Source organism: Alternaria burnsii, assembly GCF_013036055.1.
Source record: "Alternaria burnsii strain CBS107.38 chromosome Unknown 705, whole genome shotgun sequence".
Classification (NCBI taxonomy): Eukaryota; Fungi; Ascomycota; class Dothideomycetes; order Pleosporales; family Pleosporaceae; genus Alternaria; species Alternaria burnsii.
Window position 1 is genome coordinate 2421250 of NW_024066107.1, and position 18936 is coordinate 2440185.

At 49.9% G+C, this 18936-nt stretch overlaps 7 protein-coding genes across 7 annotated transcripts; 4 read left to right on the forward strand and 3 right to left on the reverse strand.

Annotated features, from left to right (window-relative positions):
• Window positions 1-153: 153 nt before the first annotated feature.
• On the reverse strand, window positions 154-1803 carry GT037_000856 (fad-binding domain-containing protein; the record flags this gene model as incomplete). The annotated part of the gene is made up of 2 exons (XM_038925903.1): window positions 154-1563; window positions 1618-1803. The coding sequence occupies 2 exons, from the start codon at window positions 1801-1803 to the stop codon at window positions 154-156; spliced, it is 1596 nt and encodes a 531-aa protein (XP_038791759.1).
• A 1351-nt stretch (window positions 1804-3154) lies between these two features.
• On the forward strand, window positions 3155-4510 carry GT037_000857 (uncharacterized protein; the record flags this gene model as incomplete). Its single annotated transcript, XM_038925904.1, has 5 exons — window positions 3155-3586; window positions 3659-3730; window positions 3791-3869; window positions 3931-4146; window positions 4197-4510. The coding sequence occupies 5 exons, from the start codon at window positions 3155-3157 to the stop codon at window positions 4508-4510; spliced, it is 1113 nt and encodes a 370-aa protein (XP_038791760.1).
• A 719-nt stretch (window positions 4511-5229) lies between these two features.
• On the forward strand, window positions 5230-8169 carry GT037_000858 (family 2 glycosyltransferase; the record flags this gene model as incomplete). Its single annotated transcript, XM_038925905.1, has 5 exons — window positions 5230-5301; window positions 5368-5584; window positions 5643-6849; window positions 6905-7976; window positions 8032-8169. 5 exons carry the CDS (start codon window positions 5230-5232, stop codon window positions 8167-8169), a joined length of 2706 nt encoding a protein of 901 aa, XP_038791761.1.
• A 657-nt stretch (window positions 8170-8826) lies between these two features.
• Window positions 8827-11023, forward strand: GT037_000859 (uncharacterized protein; the record flags this gene model as incomplete). The annotated part of the gene is made up of 4 exons (XM_038925906.1): window positions 8827-9117; window positions 9168-9293; window positions 9345-9940; window positions 9991-11023. 4 exons carry the CDS (start codon window positions 8827-8829, stop codon window positions 11021-11023), a joined length of 2046 nt encoding a protein of 681 aa, XP_038791762.1.
• A 410-nt stretch (window positions 11024-11433) lies between these two features.
• GT037_000860 (uncharacterized protein) lies at window positions 11434-13133 on the reverse strand (the record flags this gene model as incomplete). The annotated part of the gene is made up of 4 exons (XM_038925907.1): window positions 11434-12330; window positions 12387-12920; window positions 12966-13051; window positions 13094-13133. The coding sequence occupies 4 exons, from the start codon at window positions 13131-13133 to the stop codon at window positions 11434-11436; spliced, it is 1557 nt and encodes a 518-aa protein (XP_038791763.1).
• A 1593-nt stretch (window positions 13134-14726) lies between these two features.
• Window positions 14727-16296, forward strand: GT037_000861 (uncharacterized protein; the record flags this gene model as incomplete). Its single annotated transcript, XM_038925908.1, has 2 exons — window positions 14727-15903; window positions 15953-16296. 2 exons carry the CDS (start codon window positions 14727-14729, stop codon window positions 16294-16296), a joined length of 1521 nt encoding a protein of 506 aa, XP_038791764.1.
• A 235-nt stretch (window positions 16297-16531) lies between these two features.
• Window positions 16532-17944, reverse strand: GT037_000862 (uncharacterized protein; the record flags this gene model as incomplete). Its single annotated transcript, XM_038925909.1, has 3 exons — window positions 16532-17172; window positions 17257-17560; window positions 17672-17944. The coding sequence occupies 3 exons, from the start codon at window positions 17942-17944 to the stop codon at window positions 16532-16534; spliced, it is 1218 nt and encodes a 405-aa protein (XP_038791765.1).
• Window positions 17945-18936: the final 992 nt, after the last annotated feature.

Genomic DNA, 18936 nt, shown 5'->3' on the forward strand with positions numbered 1-18936 from the left:
TAACGAGGAGAGCGTTTTTGACAGCTCGTCACGACGTATCCGCAAGGTTAGGTACTTTAGCCGCTTTCGATTCAGGCGTCCAGTATGAACCGCCGACATTATGCATATGAGGGGTTCACATTTCCATCGAATATTTACAAGGCAAGCTGCAATCTAGATAGTCTCTCCATAGGGCGCACCCTCAAGTTTAAAACCACCCGGCTGCAACCTTTGGAAGACAGCAGTCGGGTCGTATTTCTTCGCAATGGACTTGAGCTTTGCCAGTTTCTCGTCTCCATAGCTCGGAATCACGTTCTGATACGGTCCAGCATAGTTGAGGTAAATGTATTTGGTGTACACATCTCGGTTCTTCGCCTCAACCTTGGCAGCTTCCATGAAATCCAGTGCAGCCTGGTTCAGCTGATTGTCTTTAGACGCATCATCCCAGACCATATAGAGTAGGGTGTGCATCAACGGGCCATCATCGGGAGAGAGACCGAGTGCGTTACCGCCCTTCTTGCTCATCTGTTCCATAGCCGGTACGGTGAAGGCCTGGAAGGTCAAAGAACCCTGGTTGGCCAAGGGACCTACGTCCTTTTGGTGGCGTGATTGTAGCCAGCCCATAAAGTCGCGATCGAGCTTGTATGTAGCCGCCCAGAAAGCGTAACGGTGGCCACCAGGCATCTGATCAGTGAGCATAACGGTGTCGTTTGCCAACGTTCTGTTTAGAGTGTTTGCTCGAATCGACGGAATGTCAAGGTACTTCTTGAGGATAGCCGGTGGATTGGCCTCGTCAACAGGCTCGAGGTACTCCAATTGGATTTGTCCGGCTGCATTGCCGGCTGTCATAGCGAACGATAAAATCTGAGCCGATTTGGGATCTTCGGTAGCACTTTCAGCCATTGATGCAAAGGCATCGATAAGCGCAGGGTAATCAGGTGACATATGGACACGAGTCCCACCCCACATGGGCCCTTGAGGGATTGTCTCCAGCTCGAATCTAGTAACAACACCAAAGTTGTTGCCTCCTCCGCGAAGAGCCCAGTACAGATCGGGGAAAGCAGTCGGAGTGACTTTCAGAATGATGCCTGACGCAGTAACAACCTCGTAGGACGCGACATTGTCACAAGCGTATCCATAGATACTAGACTGGTGCGCAACGCCACCCCCAAGAACAAGGCCAAGGCCGACATCTGATGCGCGTCCACCGATGACGGCAAGGTCCTGCTCTCCAAGCTTAGAATAGACAGCTCCCCATCGATTTCCGGGTCCGATAAAAGCAGTCTTCTTGTTGCTGGAAAGAGCAATCTCCTTCATCGCCTCCAAAGTAACAGTTATGCCATCTTGGATGCTTGAAGCGCCAGGGAATGCGGTGTGTCCACCTCCCTTGACTGCGAACGGACACTGCGTAAGACGAGAGACTAATATCATGGTCGATATTTCGATCGATTTAGAAGGTCTGAAAACGCAGGCTGGGTCGACTGAGGCTGCCTGGGATGACCAATACGCGCTTGTGAACGCATCATAGGAACCTGTTCCGCTAGAGAGGAGCTTGCTTCCGAATATGAGCTTTAGTGAGCTGCACTGTCCAATGAATTAGCTGACATGTTCTACAGGGGGAAGTAGCAGATTTCTTACAGCCGCAGTACACGAACTAGAAAGCGAACGCTTCTCATTGAATGCAGCCAGGTCGGGGAGAGCGGAGACGTTGACACCGTTAGCTATAAGGGCTTCTGTAACGTTAAAGTCAGAAGGCTCAAAGGCGTTTTGTGAGGCCGCACAGGCAGCAAGAGCTCCAATTGACGCGAGGATAGAAGCCTTCATGCTGACTAGGGCTAAGTGTTCGCTGATCTAAAACTCGCGGCAGTCCAGGGCTATTTATTTCATGTTGTAGAGGCTCAGACCAACTGTGGGATTCGGCAGACTCTTAGATCTCCTTCCTCTTTGCGACTCGAAGGGCGTCTGGAGGATCGTACGCCGCTGTCTAGAAGAGCTGCGACAAACATCCACCGCTTAGCTGCATACCGTGCCGCACTTCAATTCTTCCATGAAGACCAGCTAAGACGAATAAGTACACTTCAATCTCGGAGCATTAGCTCAACGAGAATCGGGTGCAGGTATGCGCACTTCCGAGGGCTTGTGTGATGAGACAACCAAATAATAACACCCGTTGATTAGTGCGTTCTTGATGCAGATGTAGGCATGGATGGAAGCGAGATGCAAGGCAGTATATGAACCATCCTCGACACGTTCCAGACAATCGATGAACTACTAGCTGGTGTCAGTTCGTCTGGTAGCTTTGCGTGATACGCCTGGCCAATGCGCTGGGCAAGAGAGGATGTCGTAAGCTATAGGCCATTGCCGCAAAATGTTTCATCGCGTACTTCGGAATAAGTGGGTGGGTATCTGCACGCCGAGACGGCGCTAAATCCGTGCCGTGCACCTGCGTGTAACCAAGCGGTATTTGAACAACGCCACGCGTCAGCTCCTTGATTTCTTCGTGAAGGGATTGCTCAACTCGACAACAACGACGTCTTGCCTTTCCACAAGCGAGTTACACTATCGTGTTACAAGAAAATTGTATGCCTCGGCGGCAGGCGAGGCAGGCGAGACAGGAGAGAGGAGCGGCACAGCAGACGCGTTGCGCAAGCAATGGTATCTTCAGTGACACTTCTCATATACGGAAGTATTTTGTTCGCTTATCAATCTCAATGTGTCGTTCAAGCTTCCTTGCTTAGGAATGTCTAGCTCCGGTGTCCGGAATCCAGGTTTCTATGTTTCTGGGTTCGTCCAGAGCCGGTCGGCGTCTGGCACTCGGCAACTTTGCCGCACATGATCTCAGCAATACTGTTATCGTGCAAGAGAGTGTTTTGAGCGAAGGACATCACAACTGAAGTAGGATCCCGGAAACCCTCGCCTGGCCATGGCTGCGTCTAAGCAATCAGCAACCGCGGATCACAGACTGGAAATTGGGTATCGCCCCTTGATCAACGTGATCCCCTTTGCCGGTAAATACACAACCTGACAGTGGTGCTTACGCCACATACCTGCATAGACTGGAACCGAGATGGCATCAGTTAACTACTACGCTTCAAATCACATTGTTCCAGACGATATTCTCCGTTGTATGGTTGCTGCTTCCAATTCGTTGTAAACCAATACCATCACAGCAAACATGTCGGCGAAAACAAATGGTTTCGCTCAAGGGACAGTCCTAAAGGTCGCATACTCTATGCTTGGCCTGACAAGTTCCGTTGTCCTTACTAGAATCGTTCTCAACATCCTCAAACCAAGAAGACTAACAGCTTCTGACTACTTTGTTTTCATCGCTTTCGTTTTTCACGTTACCAAGTGCACCCTTTACGTTGCACTATCGCCCTACATGCAGAGGGTGTATGCTGTCTCAAATGGGGAAACAGAACCTTATCCAGAATTGTTGCATGACAGGATCTTGATGGCCAAGATGGTCTTCATTGCCTTCTGCATGTTCTGGGCAGTGTTGTGGTCGATCAAATTGTCTTTGCTCCTGCTCTATAGAAGACTACTGGTTGGTATCTCTCAACGCTACACCGTTGTGTGGTGGTGTATAGCTGGAATCTGCTTAGTAGTAAGTTACCTACAGCATCACCAACCCAGCTTTCGAAACCTTCACGTATGACACAGCTGATATCTGAGACAGACTTTCGCTGGCAACTACTTCTTCTACTTCCAATCATGTGGGACTATACCCGGATTTTGGACAGGAGGATGTGTGAGTCTTTCTAGATACACAGTATGGAGAGGACTGCCTACTAATCTTGCTGCACTACAGACTGGTAAAGGTCCGCACAACACCCAACTCATCAGCCTTTACTACTCTTTCTCTGCAGATACATCGACAAACGTGATGAGTACGTCATGCCACTTTTTCTTCCAACTCAGGTATCGTCTTCTCACTAACGACTTGTGTAGTCATGGCACTTCCGATATGGCTCACATGGAATCTGCAGATGCCACGCAGCAAGAAGGTATCAATATTGTGTCTCTTTGCAACGGGTGTCATCTGCATTCTCTTCGCCTGTCTCCGAGTCACTCAGGTTGCGATCAACGCAGCAAAGCCTGAAGCTATAGGTCAACCACTCGATCCTACCTGGCTTGCTATCTGGGGTATGGTGGAATGCTCTATCGGTATGGCAAATTTCTATCCGGCTATTTATGTCAATGCTCATTTCTATCAGCCGTTATCATTGGCTGCTGCCCTGCGTTCGCCGTCCTCGTTAAAGCTTTGCGACCGAAGAACTCATACGATTCACGTGGCTACCGGAGGCAGACCAATAGCAACTCGGATAAGAAAAGAGTGAGCAAATTGGAGCTCAATACAATTGGGTGTAAAAGAGACCTGGATAAAGGTCTTGGCCTAGATACGACTGACTTGCACTGGGCCGATGTGCATAGTAGTCAGGAAGAACTAAGAGCGAAGCATGACGGCATCCTGGTTTCGACCACAGTGATTCACGAACAAGACTCTATAGATGCTTTTGAAAGAGCATAGTAATACCTATGAGTTTGCGCATGTACGTCACCCCCAACTACTCGATGCCGGGATCACCCCATGAATTCTGCGTACCTATGGGCCTGGTCTGATTGTTGCGGGTCTGAGGCTATGTCGCTTCGTACATCGCATCCTCCATGTACGAAGTACCTAGGTACATGGACGAGGGGTGCACCAACATCCAATCGGAAGCGGGGAGACAAGCCACCCGAGAACGCGTAACACTAATCACCACGTTCTCATCACCACTAGGCTTTGCAGCAGTCTTATGATCGGTGTTCCGAGAGCCCGTCGAGAGCTCTGGTAGTATTCTAATGTGATTGTTGCTCTGCAGGTTCCCATGGTGGAACCCTCAGCCACAGGTATTTTCTAAATTTAGTCGGCGGAAAGCACCTCCCATCTCTTGGCAATACCAGAACCCACTGAATACAGTCATCATCTAGGGCATCCAATGACAATGGTGGTAGCAGCGGTGAGACGAGAAATAGTCGGTTTAGGATTTGTGCCTAGCAGTGTTCAATGATATAACCGATTGCGTGGTACCATTTCCCCCCTCTCTCTCCATCTCTGCCGTCCCCACTCATACTTCTCAGCCTTATCTTTCCAGCATCTATCCTTTCATCCCACACTCTCTCGCAAAACTGCCAACATCATCCGTTATCGTGTTTTCTGGAAACAAAAGGAGCGACCATTTGGAGTGATTTCTGTGGTTCCACAAGATGACATTCGAGAACGAAAGGGCAGATCTCGAACAGGGACATCAGTTACAGGACTTAGATCCCATGTCGGATGTAAGTAGTCCCGATACTCCATTCCTGCAAGAATAGGAATCGTAGTTGCTAATAATCGAGGCTCAGTATCATCCAACCCAGTACCACCCTAACAGCGAACAAGAAGAGGCCGCTCAACACCTTCTCAATGACTCACTTATCCCTACCAACGACTACTCACAACGTCAGAGTGCGACTCAATCATCAGTGTATAGCCTTACGGAAACCTACAGCGCAATACATCCCCCGACCACCGCAGCGCCGGCTTATGACAATTTCGAACAGAACAGAGCTTACGACGCTGGTAAGAACTGTTCCTGTACGAACCACATGTGAGATTTGAACTGACTTCGTACGTTTAGATATAGGTAGCTATGTACAATCCGAAGACGACTGGGTTCAAAGGCAACAAAATCCACCCACCATGCCTGTTGGTATTGGCGTGAAACGTTCGAAGACACGTAAAGTCAAGTTGATTCAAGGCTCTGTTCTTAGCATCGACTATCCTGTCCCCAGCGCGGTTCAAAATGCCATCGAACCTCGCTATCGTAACGCTGAAGGAGCGTATGAAGAAGAGTTTACACAGATGCGGTATACTGCAGCGACTGTAGATCCAGACGCATTCACGCTGTCCAATGGGTATAACCTACGCCCAAGAATGTACAATCGCCACACGGAGCTACTCATCGCAATCACGTACTACAACGAAGATAAGGGGCTGCTTGCTAGAACACTTCACGGAACTATGAAGAATATCCGGGATATTGCCAACCTGAAGAAGTCAAAATTCTGGGATGTCGGCGGTCCTGCTTGGCAAAAGATTGTCGTTTGTCTAGTCTTTGACGGAATTGACGTTGTCGATCAGGAAGTCTTCGACGTTCTCGCAACCGTCGGAATCTATCAGGATGGAGTGCTCAAAAAGGACGTCAACGGTAAACCCACAGTTGCGCACATCTTCGAATACACAAGTCAAATATCCGTCACCCCTGACCAACAGCTCGTTCGACCTGCTAACGATGGGGGCACTGCAAATCTACCGCCTGTACAATTCATCTTTTGTCTTAAGCAAAACAACAGCAAGAAGATCAATTCCCATCGCTGGCTCTTCAATGCCTTTGGCCGTATACTGAATCCAGAGGTTACGATCCTCATCGACGCCGGCACCAAACCAGGGCCACGCTCACTTCTTTCGCTGTGGGAAGCCTTCTACAACGATAAGGACCTTGGAGGCGCCTGCGGTGAGATTCATGCCATGTTGGAGGGCGGTAAGGCATTGCTAAATCCGCTCGTCGCGATCCAGAACTTCGAGTACAAGATTTCCAATATCCTTGACAAGCCTCTGGAGAGCTCCTTTGGCTATGTTAGTGTGCTTCCAGGCGCATTCTCAGCATATCGCTTCCGGGCTATAATGGGTCGCCCACTAGAACAATATTTCCATGGTGATCACACGCTCTCGAAAAAGCTGGGCAAGAAAGGCATTGATGGCATGAATATATTCAAGAAGAACATGTTTTTGGCAGAAGATCGCATCCTGTGCTTCGAGTTGGTCGCAAAAGCAGGGTCGAAGTGGTATATCTCACCCACTCCCTACGAAAGACAGACATCTAACTTCGCATCTTCACAGGCATCTCTCGTACGTTAAAGCATCAAAAGGTGAAACCGATGTCCCGAACTCAGCAGCTGAGTTTATTGGCCAACGTCGGCGATGGCTCAATGGATCGTTTGCTGCATCCCTCTACGCTATCATGCATTTTGGGCGGCTCTATGGCTCAGGGCATGGGATTATCCGTCTCTTTTTCCTTCACATCCAGCTGATCTACAACATTGCCCAGACCATTTTCACTTGGTTCTCTCTCGCATCATACTACCTTACCACCGTCATCATCATGAACCTCGTCGGCACACCGGAGCCTTTGCTTGATTATCACGGCTGGCCATTTGGCGACAAAGTAACGCCGATCTTTAACCACATCATAGGATATATCTATGTGGCTTTCCTCATCCTGCAATTCATTCTTGCGCTGGGTAACAGACCGAAAGGATCTCGTCATAGCTACATGGCCTCGTTCATTGTTTTCGGCGTCATCCAAGGCTACATCCTCATCCTGACCATTTATCTGGTCTATCGCGCCTTCAGCTCAAAGCCAATCGGCGAACAAATATCCTTTGATTCAGGCAAGGCATTCTTCGAAAGCTTCTTTGGTGGCAGCACAGGCGTTGCGGGGTTGATCCTCCTCGCACTAATAACCATCTACGGTTTGAACTTCCTCGCGTCCTTTATTTATCTCGACCCTTGGCACATGTTTCATTCATTTCCACAGTACTTGTTTCTCATGTCGACTTACATCAATGTACTGATGGTGTATGCGTTCAACAATTGGCATGACGTTTCCTGGGGCACAAAAGGTTCCGACAAAGGTGACTCGTTGCCAAGTGCAAACATTATCAAAGGCAAAGGCGACGTCATGGTTGAGGAAGTGGAGCAGGAGCAAGAAGATATCGACAGTCGCTTCGAGAAAGTTGTTCATAGGGCACTTGCACCGATGGCAAAGACGGGTGACGATAAGCCAGCGAAGAAGGATACCGATGATTCCTACCGGTCGTTCCGTACTGGCTTGGTCTACTCGTGGCTACTGTCGAATCTCGCACTCTGTGTGGTAGTCACGAGTGACGATTTTGCCACTATTGGCGTTGGTGTAAGTAGCAGTGAAGAATTCAACATTGTGCACTCTCGCTGATTTATGTCATTAGGAAGCCTCACAAACCCGTACACCGATATACTTCCGCATTCTATTGTACGCCACTGCGATACTTTCTATCATCAGATTCATTGGCTTTTTGTGGTTCATCGGACGGACGAGTATCATCTGCTGCATAGCTAAAAGGTAGTTGTAGACTTGCAAAATAGCAGCTGAATTGTATGTTTTGTTTCATTAGTACTTTAAACGCTCTTAAGCTACGATCGCAGGGCTCCGCGGTGTAATCGGTGACGTCACAGACCTTCATTGGGGCGCGCAAAGCACGGCATTCCATCGAGCAATCGCAATCTTGCCGCGAAATACGCTTTTGGCATGTCTTGAGCCCAAATGGTCATGATTAACCCTAGGGGGAAAGGATCGAAGCAGGGAAAACACGGGATGCGACCAGATGTGGTGGGGTTTGGAGATCATGATCGCTCCGGGTAGCATGGATTCTTCAGATCAACGCATCCACCCAAACATTGGGAAATCCCAATGCTGTGATGAAGTGACTCCATAGTGACAAAAAATTAATACGGCGTTGCTAGTGTTTAGCGCACGTTTTGATCAGCCGCAACGGTGTTTAAGTGCAGATTTCCAATCTAGCGGTGCGTGCCTCTGATCGCCACTGATGCATGTGGCTTGCCGTCGCTAGTGCGTGCATGACGTAAAGGGCGATTGCGGCCCTACGCGTCTTTCTTGTTGGTATGGAAGCGAATATCTTGCAAGGCTACCGTTCTCTTTACAACACTTGAACTCCTATACCTTTGTACCTACGCCTAACTGACGCTCACCACTGAACGTCGATATGTCGACCGGAGGCGTGGTCTACAAAGACCTACTACCCATCCCGGATACGGATCCTACAGAACATGAGGGGAAGTCTACTACACTACGCAATGCACCGACAGAGAGCCACGCGCTAGCTCTAGATGCTGCGAAGTCAGCGCCTCCAGAAGAAAAAGGTGCAGCGCAAATAGCCCATGGAGATGAGGTTGTCGACCTAGGATGGAACGAGCCAAAGGAACTTGTCGCGAAGCCACTCGTCGGGGGTTTGGGCAACGAGGATCTGTGGTTGTTGGTCCGCCGATTCAACAAAGTGAGGGCACGTATAAGTTAACGCTACACTTCTATACTGATCTCATGCAGCAAATGTACCATGTCAAGGAGATTCCAACAGCGCCCCCTGGGGGCTTGGACATGAACATCGCCGATGAGGAGGAATTTTCGCCAGACAAGCTCCGTGCAAATATTGAACGGTTGTACATGACCATCGTAAGCACCTCAAGAGTCAACTACGAATGCCGTCAATTTAACTGTTTGTAGGGCATTGGTCTAATGGGATTCGGCAAGCACATCGTTCGCATCCGCTCATGGAGGGAGAGTCGTCGCACTGCATGGTTCTGCTCCGCATATTTTGCTGCCTGGTTCCTCGACATGATTATGCCACTGATAGCGGTAACATTAGTTACACTAATTGTATACCCGCCAGCTCGAGACACAATGTTTCCGCCAGCACCTATCGCCCTCGTCAGCTCCAAAGGAGGTGTGCAAAAACCTAAGTCTGGAACTCTGGGCAGTACCGATAGTGCTACAGGGGCGCCTGAGAACCACAAAGGTGAGGCTGTCGAGCAAGAGGCTTCGAACTTCGTCAACGGTTTCGCGACGATCGCGCTATCGAGTGCGACCGGGAAACACCCCCAGGGAGAGCCTCCCGACGAAGACTCTCCTGATAGCAGTGTGCCGGATCCTACCAGAATCGCTATCAGTGCTGCGGACGCAAAGGATCAAGCTGCCGGTGTCAAATCAGACAAGCGCCACGACAAGACCAAGGTTCCGATGGAGACTGCCATGTGGACAAAGATGAGGCCTATCATGCACGGAATCGCAGACGTCACTGATACGTGGGAGCGATTCGCGAAGTAAGCAAGCACCTGCTAGATTTTATATCTACTTACTAATGCCACTACAGCATGCTTGAACCAACCTCTCCGTTTCCAAAAGACAAGTTTCATCTTCGACTCGCCGCAGTGGTGGCACCGCTCGTTCTTGTCTCATTATTTGTAACCTCGTACATGTTCATGAAAGGTGTCACCTTTAGCATTGGCTTTGGCTTTTTTGGCGATCCTGTCATCCAACGAGGTCTGGCACTCCTGAACAGAAAATTCCCTAATTGGCAGAAACTACTTGAGCTCCGTAACACGCTGCTCAAGGGCGTGCCAACGAATGCCCAACTGACCGTCACCCTCCTGAGAATCGGCGAAGCAAACAAAGCCCCACTCCCACCACCCCCTCATGTTGCACAACCGCCACCAGAGAAGCCTGTAGATATCAACGAAGAGGAGCTGCGCGCTACAGGTGCCGATTGGCCACTCAATGCAACACAAGAAGAGCTCGACGAAGCCATGGCACACGATCCTACCACTGCGCACGAGACTGGCGGTGAGGATATCGATAATGCCAAGGACAGTAAGCACGGCAAGAAAGGAACTAAGATCCTCAACTTCTTCCGTGGCACCGTCAAAGGTGGCGTTGAAACCACGATGACAGCCGACAAGGTCAAGGCCGCCGCCGGTTCCACTCATGCCAAAAACAGATTGGGTGCGGTACCACCCAAGGGAGTGGATCTCACATCCGGTCCTGTTGAGTTCAAAGCCCGTCATGATGGCAAGCGAGGCCATGTTTACATCACTACGAAGTCAACAATTCCATGCATCGCCTTTTCCACGGATAAAACCATCGAAAAGATTGGTAGCGCAGACAGAGAGGATCTACATCCGTCATGGAGTCTTCCTGTTGGCGAAATTATGGAAATGAAGAAGGTGGGTGGCTTCGGCTGGAAAGCAAAGTTGGTAGTTGGCTGGGCTATGGGACGTGAGGTTGCTGATGGCTTGATCGTTATTGACCGGCAGCTCAACGAATACCGTATAACAGCACTTCCGTTGAGAGATGAGCTGTTCAATCGGTTGGTAGCGATGGGTGGTCAAAAGTGGGAGTGCTGGTAGTGATTCGACACCGTTGCGAAGTTTCCGGGGGTTGATATCAGGAGACACGACTCTGTTGGTGCATTGTCGGTATCAAGGGTTCTGGATGTTGTCGAAACACAAATGGATCTGATTAGGGATGGACATGTCCATTCATAATAGTTCTTTAATATGACTACCACTGATTTTGAAATAATCTGGTTGAGGGCGATGGTCACAAAGACAAAGCTTAATTGATCAAGCATGAATATGGATTTCTAGAAGTGAACTACCCAACTCAAACTTCCTGTAAGGAATACATCCCCACTGACTGTGATCAAGCACTGCACGTGTTGTCTATCCTGCCGTGACTTTCCTTGTCCTCCATCCCTCATTACACCACTTCCAATACCCCGAGATCATCCAAGCCTCAACCGATCAAGAAACACACGCTACGCCTCATTTGTATCCATCTCGTCATCAACATCTTCCTCTGTAGCCGCAGCTATAGTGGTTTTGTCGTAGGAACCATAGGTTCGGGCCTCAGCCAATGCCAACTCATGCTTCATCTGTAAGTTACTGCCGTTCGCGTTTAAGCCCTTGGCGCGACACATCTTCTTGAGGTCGTTCTGGCTGTACTCGTCATCCGCGTCCATAAGTGCTTGCACAAAACTAGCCTTGTTCTTCTTCCTCGGAAGATCTATACCGCGCTCCTCGCAGATCTTCTTCAAATCGTAGACCGAGAGGTAAGAGCGTGGGTCGGGGGTCTCGGAAGGCACCTTCTTGGCGTTGGTGGGAGTAAGAGGAACATTCTTGTTTGCGACGGGCTTCTTGGTCTCTCGGACTTTCTTCTGATTCTTCAGCTGGGCATTGCGCCGAGATTTGGCATTGACGTTCTCTATGGCTCGAGCAGCGCGAATTTGGGCTTGGGCAGCACGGGTCATCGCGCGATGAGCCTTTTCCGATTCTTTGTTAGCACGCTTATTGGCGATATCCTCAGCCTTTTGAGCGTTCCGGAATCTAGTTTCGTTCTTAGCTTTAGCTTCAGCAGCTGCTAGGGCGTCCTGCTTGGCCTTCTCTTCGTTGCGGGTCTTCTCGCGAGTCATACGGAAGTTTTCCATTTCTGCACGACGGGCATCAGGATCATCATCTACCTCTGTGGGAATACGAGCAGTGCCTTCAATGATGGCATTGTAGCGCTCACGACAGGCGAGAGCAGAGAAGAGGGCGTCTTTGTTAAGCCGGCGCATGTACTCGGAGACTTTGCGGAAGCGCCAGGCACGGATACGTTCAATCTCGTAGTTGATCTCGATGTCTGCAAGAGCATGAGCTTGAATTAGTAGTTCGTCCTAAACATCTGCATTAACGGAGTCACAAGGTGAAAGTCGATTCGGGAAGAACTTACATCGGCGTAATCCCATTCCTTGTAGCCTTCCTTCAAAAGGAAGTCAACATTGTCAGCCTGTGCAAGGCGAATGCGCATGATGCGCGTAGAGATGGACTTCTGATCGTAGCGAACACGACCATCCTTAGCAAGCTTGTCGGCAATCTGGCGGTCACTGAAGCCCTTCTCACGCATCTGCATCATTAGTTCGTCATCAGAATCTAGTTCATGAGAGACACGCTTGTGGTATGCTGGAAGACTCTCTCCCTTCCGACGGTTATGACGGCCGAAGGTACCAGGAACGCGGGAAGGCTGTTGGTATGAGAAATCGTTATCCTCGTCTAGAATGAAGGCCTCTACATTGTCGATCTGAGCGCCGATGATAGAGCGTTGGAGGGAAGTGGTAGTCTTGGAGGAACCATCAAGTCGGGAGCGCTTGCGCTTCTGACCGGCGATGTCATCGTCATATTCTAGATCGGAGTCATCTGCCACATCCTCATATTGGAAGATACCAAGATCGTCGAAGCCGTCGAGCTTGAAGTCACCGTCGTCGGACTGTCTGAGATTAGCTATAATTTGGTAGTCAAACCCTTTGCTTACATCGTCAGCCGCTTGGGCAGTGTCGTCAACGAGGTCATCATCGTCCAAGTCTTCCTCAAAGTTGCTATGACCCAGCGGCTTGTCGCCTATAATATCGCGTCAGTAAGAGGCGTCGACAAGGCAAATACCAAAGTAGTTACCGTCGAAGATCAGAGCCTCGTCAGTCATGTTGTTGGCTGTAGCGCTAGGTACGACCGTGATAAGTATAATATTGATACCGTGAAGTGGGGTATGGCGACTAACATGTGACTGCGTGTGTTAAGTTGAGACTTCGGATCACCGCGTGGTAGTCTATTAGGCAAATGATGAGTGTGTGCGTCAGCAGGCTGTAGTTGCCGAAGGTAAAGGCGGATAGCCAAATTGCAACTCTGTTTGGTCGATGGCTTCAATGAGGCTAGCGTAGCTGTTGAGGACTGACTGAACTGGTATTGAGTTACTCCGAAATTGTAGTGGCAGTCGAGTGGGGTGGAAGAGAGACGGAGGAATCGAGTGAAATATCGTTTATACAGCGAAGGGGGTGTTAGCGGCAACAGGACGTACGCGGTCTGAATTACCCCTCGTCGGCTACATGTAAGAGAGAGAAAAGGTGGTAAGTGTTCGATCCTGAAATCTGGTAGCCATTTTGATCAGGGCTTGAATAGATGCTGACTGCCCTTGTAAGGTTATGTGATGTCCTCCAAGGTTCAGATGTTATGGCTTTGGAGTGATCAGGGAGCAAGCTGAAGTGGAAGGTCGTCAGCGCCAACAGTCCTACCTTTCGAGCGACATCCACCATCAAGATTACCTGCGACCGGTATTCCCATATGGAACATCATCGGGCCAACGAGATGAGCATGGTCCTAGTATAGTGTATAACCCAGATCCTCGCCTTTGACAGGACAATGGATGCCAAGTCTATCACGAAGAAGCAAAACATGGTATCTCTTACGAAGGAAAATAAGGTATGATCATCAGCTCGAAGAATGCCTAGTCTTCGTCACGCTCAAATACCCTAATAGACACTGCTCATTCTTGACGTTGCCTGCCAGCGGACTGAAGTCAGCTCAGAGACGATTGATTCGCTGGTAACAGCTCTTGTGTAAGCCAAGGCAATACAATGCAGCCACCTAAGCCCGGCTCCAAAGAACTGCTCATTGCATGTTAAGCCAGAATTGAAAAGCGTGTGGAAGATGACCGATAGCTGACCCTGTACATTAAGACGAGCGAGAAACAGAAGAGAGCAAATGTTTGTGTTACGGGAATGACACAGGAAGTATCAAGCATATATAGAGCGTCTGAGGTCTTCTGGATTAATAGTGACAATGAAGCGGAAAGCCCAGTGTGGGAGGCTGGTGATTCGCCGACGTCGTTCCGTGAGAGGTCAATGGGGTAGAATAACCAGAACTGGCAGCGACCGGAAGCTTTGGAGAGGGACGCGAATATTGGGTAGTTCCGGACCTGTGGACGCAGGTTGGTCATGATTTCATTACGCGAGCTCTTGTAATGGTTGTGGAGTTCAGGAGTGTCGGAGTTGTCGCGCTTGTCGCCCCTCAAAGGGTGGCGCGAGCTCTAGAACGGCACCCCTGCCTATGACGTAACGCCTGTAAACGCGGGACGTCAATCAGGGCTTCTACCGCGCCCACGACGACATGTTGAGTGCTGCCGAGCCTTGAAGATCGTCGGCAAGAAGTTCACATCATATATAACCTAAATCACATATCCTGCAACCGCCCATTCCAAAGCACGACCTCCTGGTGTTCCCATTTCCTGCCGACATTCACCATGGCATCCTATCTGGAGAAGATGCGCCGACAGTCAAAGCAGCTGTTCCCTCAAAACAAACAGAAACCCGGCGCACCACCTATCGAAGACCCCCCCAAAATCTCAGAATCTGCCATACCCAAAGTAGAGGACGCCGCTGTTCCCAAGATCGAAGAACCCGCCGCCGGACCAAGTGGCCCCGTACCCTCCCCACCAGCACCAGCTGTCGCTGATGCCAGCGAAGAAGTAGGCAGCGACCCCGTCCTAGACGCCGAAGACCAAAGATTTCTTGAGCGACTTGCCGCCATCGCTTCGGAGCCCGAGGGCACTCCCCCGCCCCTCCCTCAGCGTACCGAAGTTGTCGATGGCAATGGCGAGAAAAAGGTCGGCAGAGATGCACAGACGGCGCTCCTAGATAATGCAGACAAAGTGCCACTTCCCATGAGCCCGCCTGCGACGACTGCTGACACTAGCGAAAAGGGCAAAGGGAAGGTTGCGGAGGGTGGGCTAGGCAGAAAAAAGAGTGTCATGTCCTACTTCCAGCTTCCCAAGTTTAACAAGAAAGATGGAGAAAAGGCATCAAAGGACAAGAAAATAGTGGTCACGGACAAGGACAGATCTCAATTCGCAGACGACCTCCTCGCTGCCGCCGAATCCGCCAAGGCTGCCGAGCTGACCGATGCGCAGAAACAGGACAAGGAATTGACTGATATACTGGATCAACTCAATCTCTCAGCTGTCAACAATCGTGTCTTCAGCTTTAGCAAGGAGTCGGAAGAGCTCCTCAACAAGTTTACCCAAGTTCTCAAAGATCTCATCAACGGAGTACCAACCGCCTATAACGACCTCGAGAAGCTCTTTACAGACTACGACAATCAACTCAAGAAGATGTACGGCAACCTTCCTCCTTTCCTACAGAACCTGGTCAAGAGCTTGCCGGCCAAGCTCACGGCAACTCTCGGTCCAGAGCTCATGGCTGCATCGGCGGAGAAGCCCGGCTTCGATGCACAGGCAGCTTCCGGATCCAGCCAGCCCAAAAGCAAGAGATCTATGCTTCCGAAAGTACCGAGTTTGAAGTCGCTAGTGTCTGCGCAAGGTGCCGTCGCGACGGCGCTGAGAAGTATTGTGAACTTCCTAAAGTTCAGGTTTCCTGCTCTGGCAACTGGAACTAACGTCATCATGAGTTTGGCAGTCTTCGGTACGTACTTTGTGTCTATGTCGTTGTTGAATTGAGCTAACCTAATTAGTACTGCTATTCGTGTTCTGGTACTGCCACAAGCGTGGTCGCGAGACTCGTCTCGAGAAGGAGCGTCTCGCCGCTGAAGAAGGACAAGCCGGGCGTATTAGCAGCGCTTCATCCACCAACGAGGACACCGACTCCATCTTTGGTGATCAGTCAAAGGCCAAGACAAGGGATGGCGGGAAGATAACGCCTGCTTCTCCACCGCAAGAGCCACTCATCATAAGAGATAGCAAAGAGAAGGGAGAGCAATCTGCAGCGGTGGCTGATCTTCCTAGTGTGTCGCATCTTCCCGATCCAACGTCGGGACAGGTTCCTAAGACGGCCACCCCACCTCCTGACCACAAGTAGGCTTTGTAACACAGCAGCGACGGAGGCAAGGTAGGTTTTTGGTTCAGATTGATATCCCCTATGCGTATACCCTGGCTTAGAGCAATACATTAATTGAACAATGCATCACGATAACACCAATTCTCTATACAACAGTGTTCTGTACGATCCTTGGGTATTACATATCTATGCCTTGCCAACAATAGCGTTAAGCGTATAAGCTCCACCACTCACCTTTCAGACATCCCCTTGCTCACTAAGGTTTTCTTGCGTGTATTACCACGACTTCGAAATACGCGTGTACTTTCCTCTCCTTGACTCCAGCCCTGAACTTGGCAAAGAAAATTTGAGCTTCTTGCACTGACCAGCCCATGACCTTTGTCAGCAGATACAATCCCCATCCCTCAGCTCCCTGAGTAATATGCAACAAATTCCATCTTCCCAACTCCTTCATATGAGGATCCGCCGGCCATCCGTTGACAGGGACTTTGTACACTCTTTCCTCAACGTCTACAAATCCCGCGTTACGTATGTACGTCGATAGATTCCAAACCTCGTAGAAGGATTTCCCAAAACGCTCTGATGCCTCATGGAAGAGATCGCTCCAAGTAGACAAGACGTGATCTTTCGTTAGTGTGCCATCGTCGGATTTGAATTGGATGCTCATTTCCAGTTCGTGGAGGTAGCCGCCTGATTCGAGATTGTTATAGCATTGCGTGTAGAGCGCGGGCCAATCGCCGATCGAGCCATACAGGGAGCGGATGTTGATGAAGTCAAAAGACTGCGAGTACGTCCATGGAAGAGTGACATCATCGATTTCAAACTTGCAGTTCGGAGGAGTGAACTGGGGTTGAATGGGAGAGAGGTCTACGCCAAGGATCTCGCCGCCAGGATATTCTACAGATGGAGTTAGTCATATTGTCAGGATAGGTGTGTTTTTGGAATCGTCTTTGGTAAAACAAGGGACTGGAAGAGACAAACCATCGGCCATGTCCATACACCAGATTCCCGTACCGCACCCTAGATCCAAGACCCTCTTCGGGTCTTTGATAGGCGCTAGATGTAGTTTCTGGTCAAGCAGAATGAGGAACATGTGGTGTGCAATATCGAGCTGGTCGTTCTGAATCTCGTCGTTGGGACCCCAATAATCGTTTTCGCCCTCACGATACTTATGGTATCGGCGTCCATTTTCGAAGCGTCCTTTGTGGATAGACGATGCGATGGATGTTGTATCAGTAATGGCATCATCGTCGCCCAGAGCCGAGTCTGTGTCATCTGTACTATCCTGCTAACGTTAGATGATGCTCGATGTAATGCTAAATAGCAAGGAGTAGTTTGTGGCGCTTGGATTTCGAGGAGATCGTCTGGCTGTAAAAAAAAGTCCTGGTATACTTACAACTAGAACAAGTGGATTCACGAGCTGAGCAGTTGGTGCGGGTCTTTGTACGGTCTCTGAAGGAAGTTCTGTTGAATTTGTTGATGCAGCAGGTGCTCGTTCTGAATCTTGTGGTGCGCCCGCCGAGGCAGAAGGATTTGTCGACGGTAGGGCAGGTGCAGCTGTTTCGGACTCGACGCCTGTGGAGCCGTCCCCAGCTGTGAGACTATCAATTGCCGGTGTTGCTGGCCCACCCTCTCTTTCTCTCTCTTTACCTTTCTTAAAGTCTGCCATCGCCCAGATTTTGTTCAATTTTGTCAATCGGCTTGAGTATGGCACCGAATGAAGACTGCCTGAGAAATACTCTTTGGCGCGTCAGTGCTGCTATAGGGACTGTTCAATGTCAAGGGTTAGTAGCCGCGACTGAGCCTCAATCGTGCAGTAACGGCCCGGGACGAACTGGGACAATCTGATAAGCGAACGTCTGTAAATGCTCCAACGCCTTGTGATGACTCTCAAAATGCAATTATGATGGATAGAGGAACAGCCAAATTCAGAATGAGGTTTTTTCGCAATTAGAAAATTGTCTGGAACGGCGGATGCTGTCAGCCAGAAAATGGCTGGGTGGAAGGACGGGCAAGATGACTCTCTCCGCAAAGCTAGAACAGAAGGGCTCTGACATCCGAAGTGCTGTATCCACCCAAATGTGCACACAGATCAGAAAACGTGGCTGTGGACCTAGATCGCGGGTGTCTCGTGCATATTGGACTTTCCGAGCTGCAACACGGTTTTTGGACCGGGGTTGTTTCCGCAGAGTGATCCGCTGTAGTGCAATCTAGACGGGGTGGCACGAAGTCAGTATACGTCTCACATGCAGTTCGTACATGGATACTTCCCCTCACGTCGCCCATCATCGGTTGACCACGGTAGCCATCAATGCGGGAAGCTTTGCTCTGAGAAGGACAAGGCTTGTCGCTGCAGTATAGTACTGCGGCGGTATTTCGCCAACTCGGCTTGTGCACTCATTCAGCAAGGGAACCCGGAAAATCAACAACACGACACTAGCGCCAGCAATTCTGACGTGCCATGGCGCTTGCAAACTACTCAGATTCTCACTACTCTCGATAAAGAATGGACATGGGTCCCAAATGTCGTCGTGGCTTCCGCCATAGCTGTCGTTTGCTGGCGGGGCGCACCTAGCTATTAGTAACTCACGGCTCTGGGTACCATGTCGCTGCATGCTCCGCATCTTTTCCAAGCAGCCAGTCAATTGTTGACCGATCAAA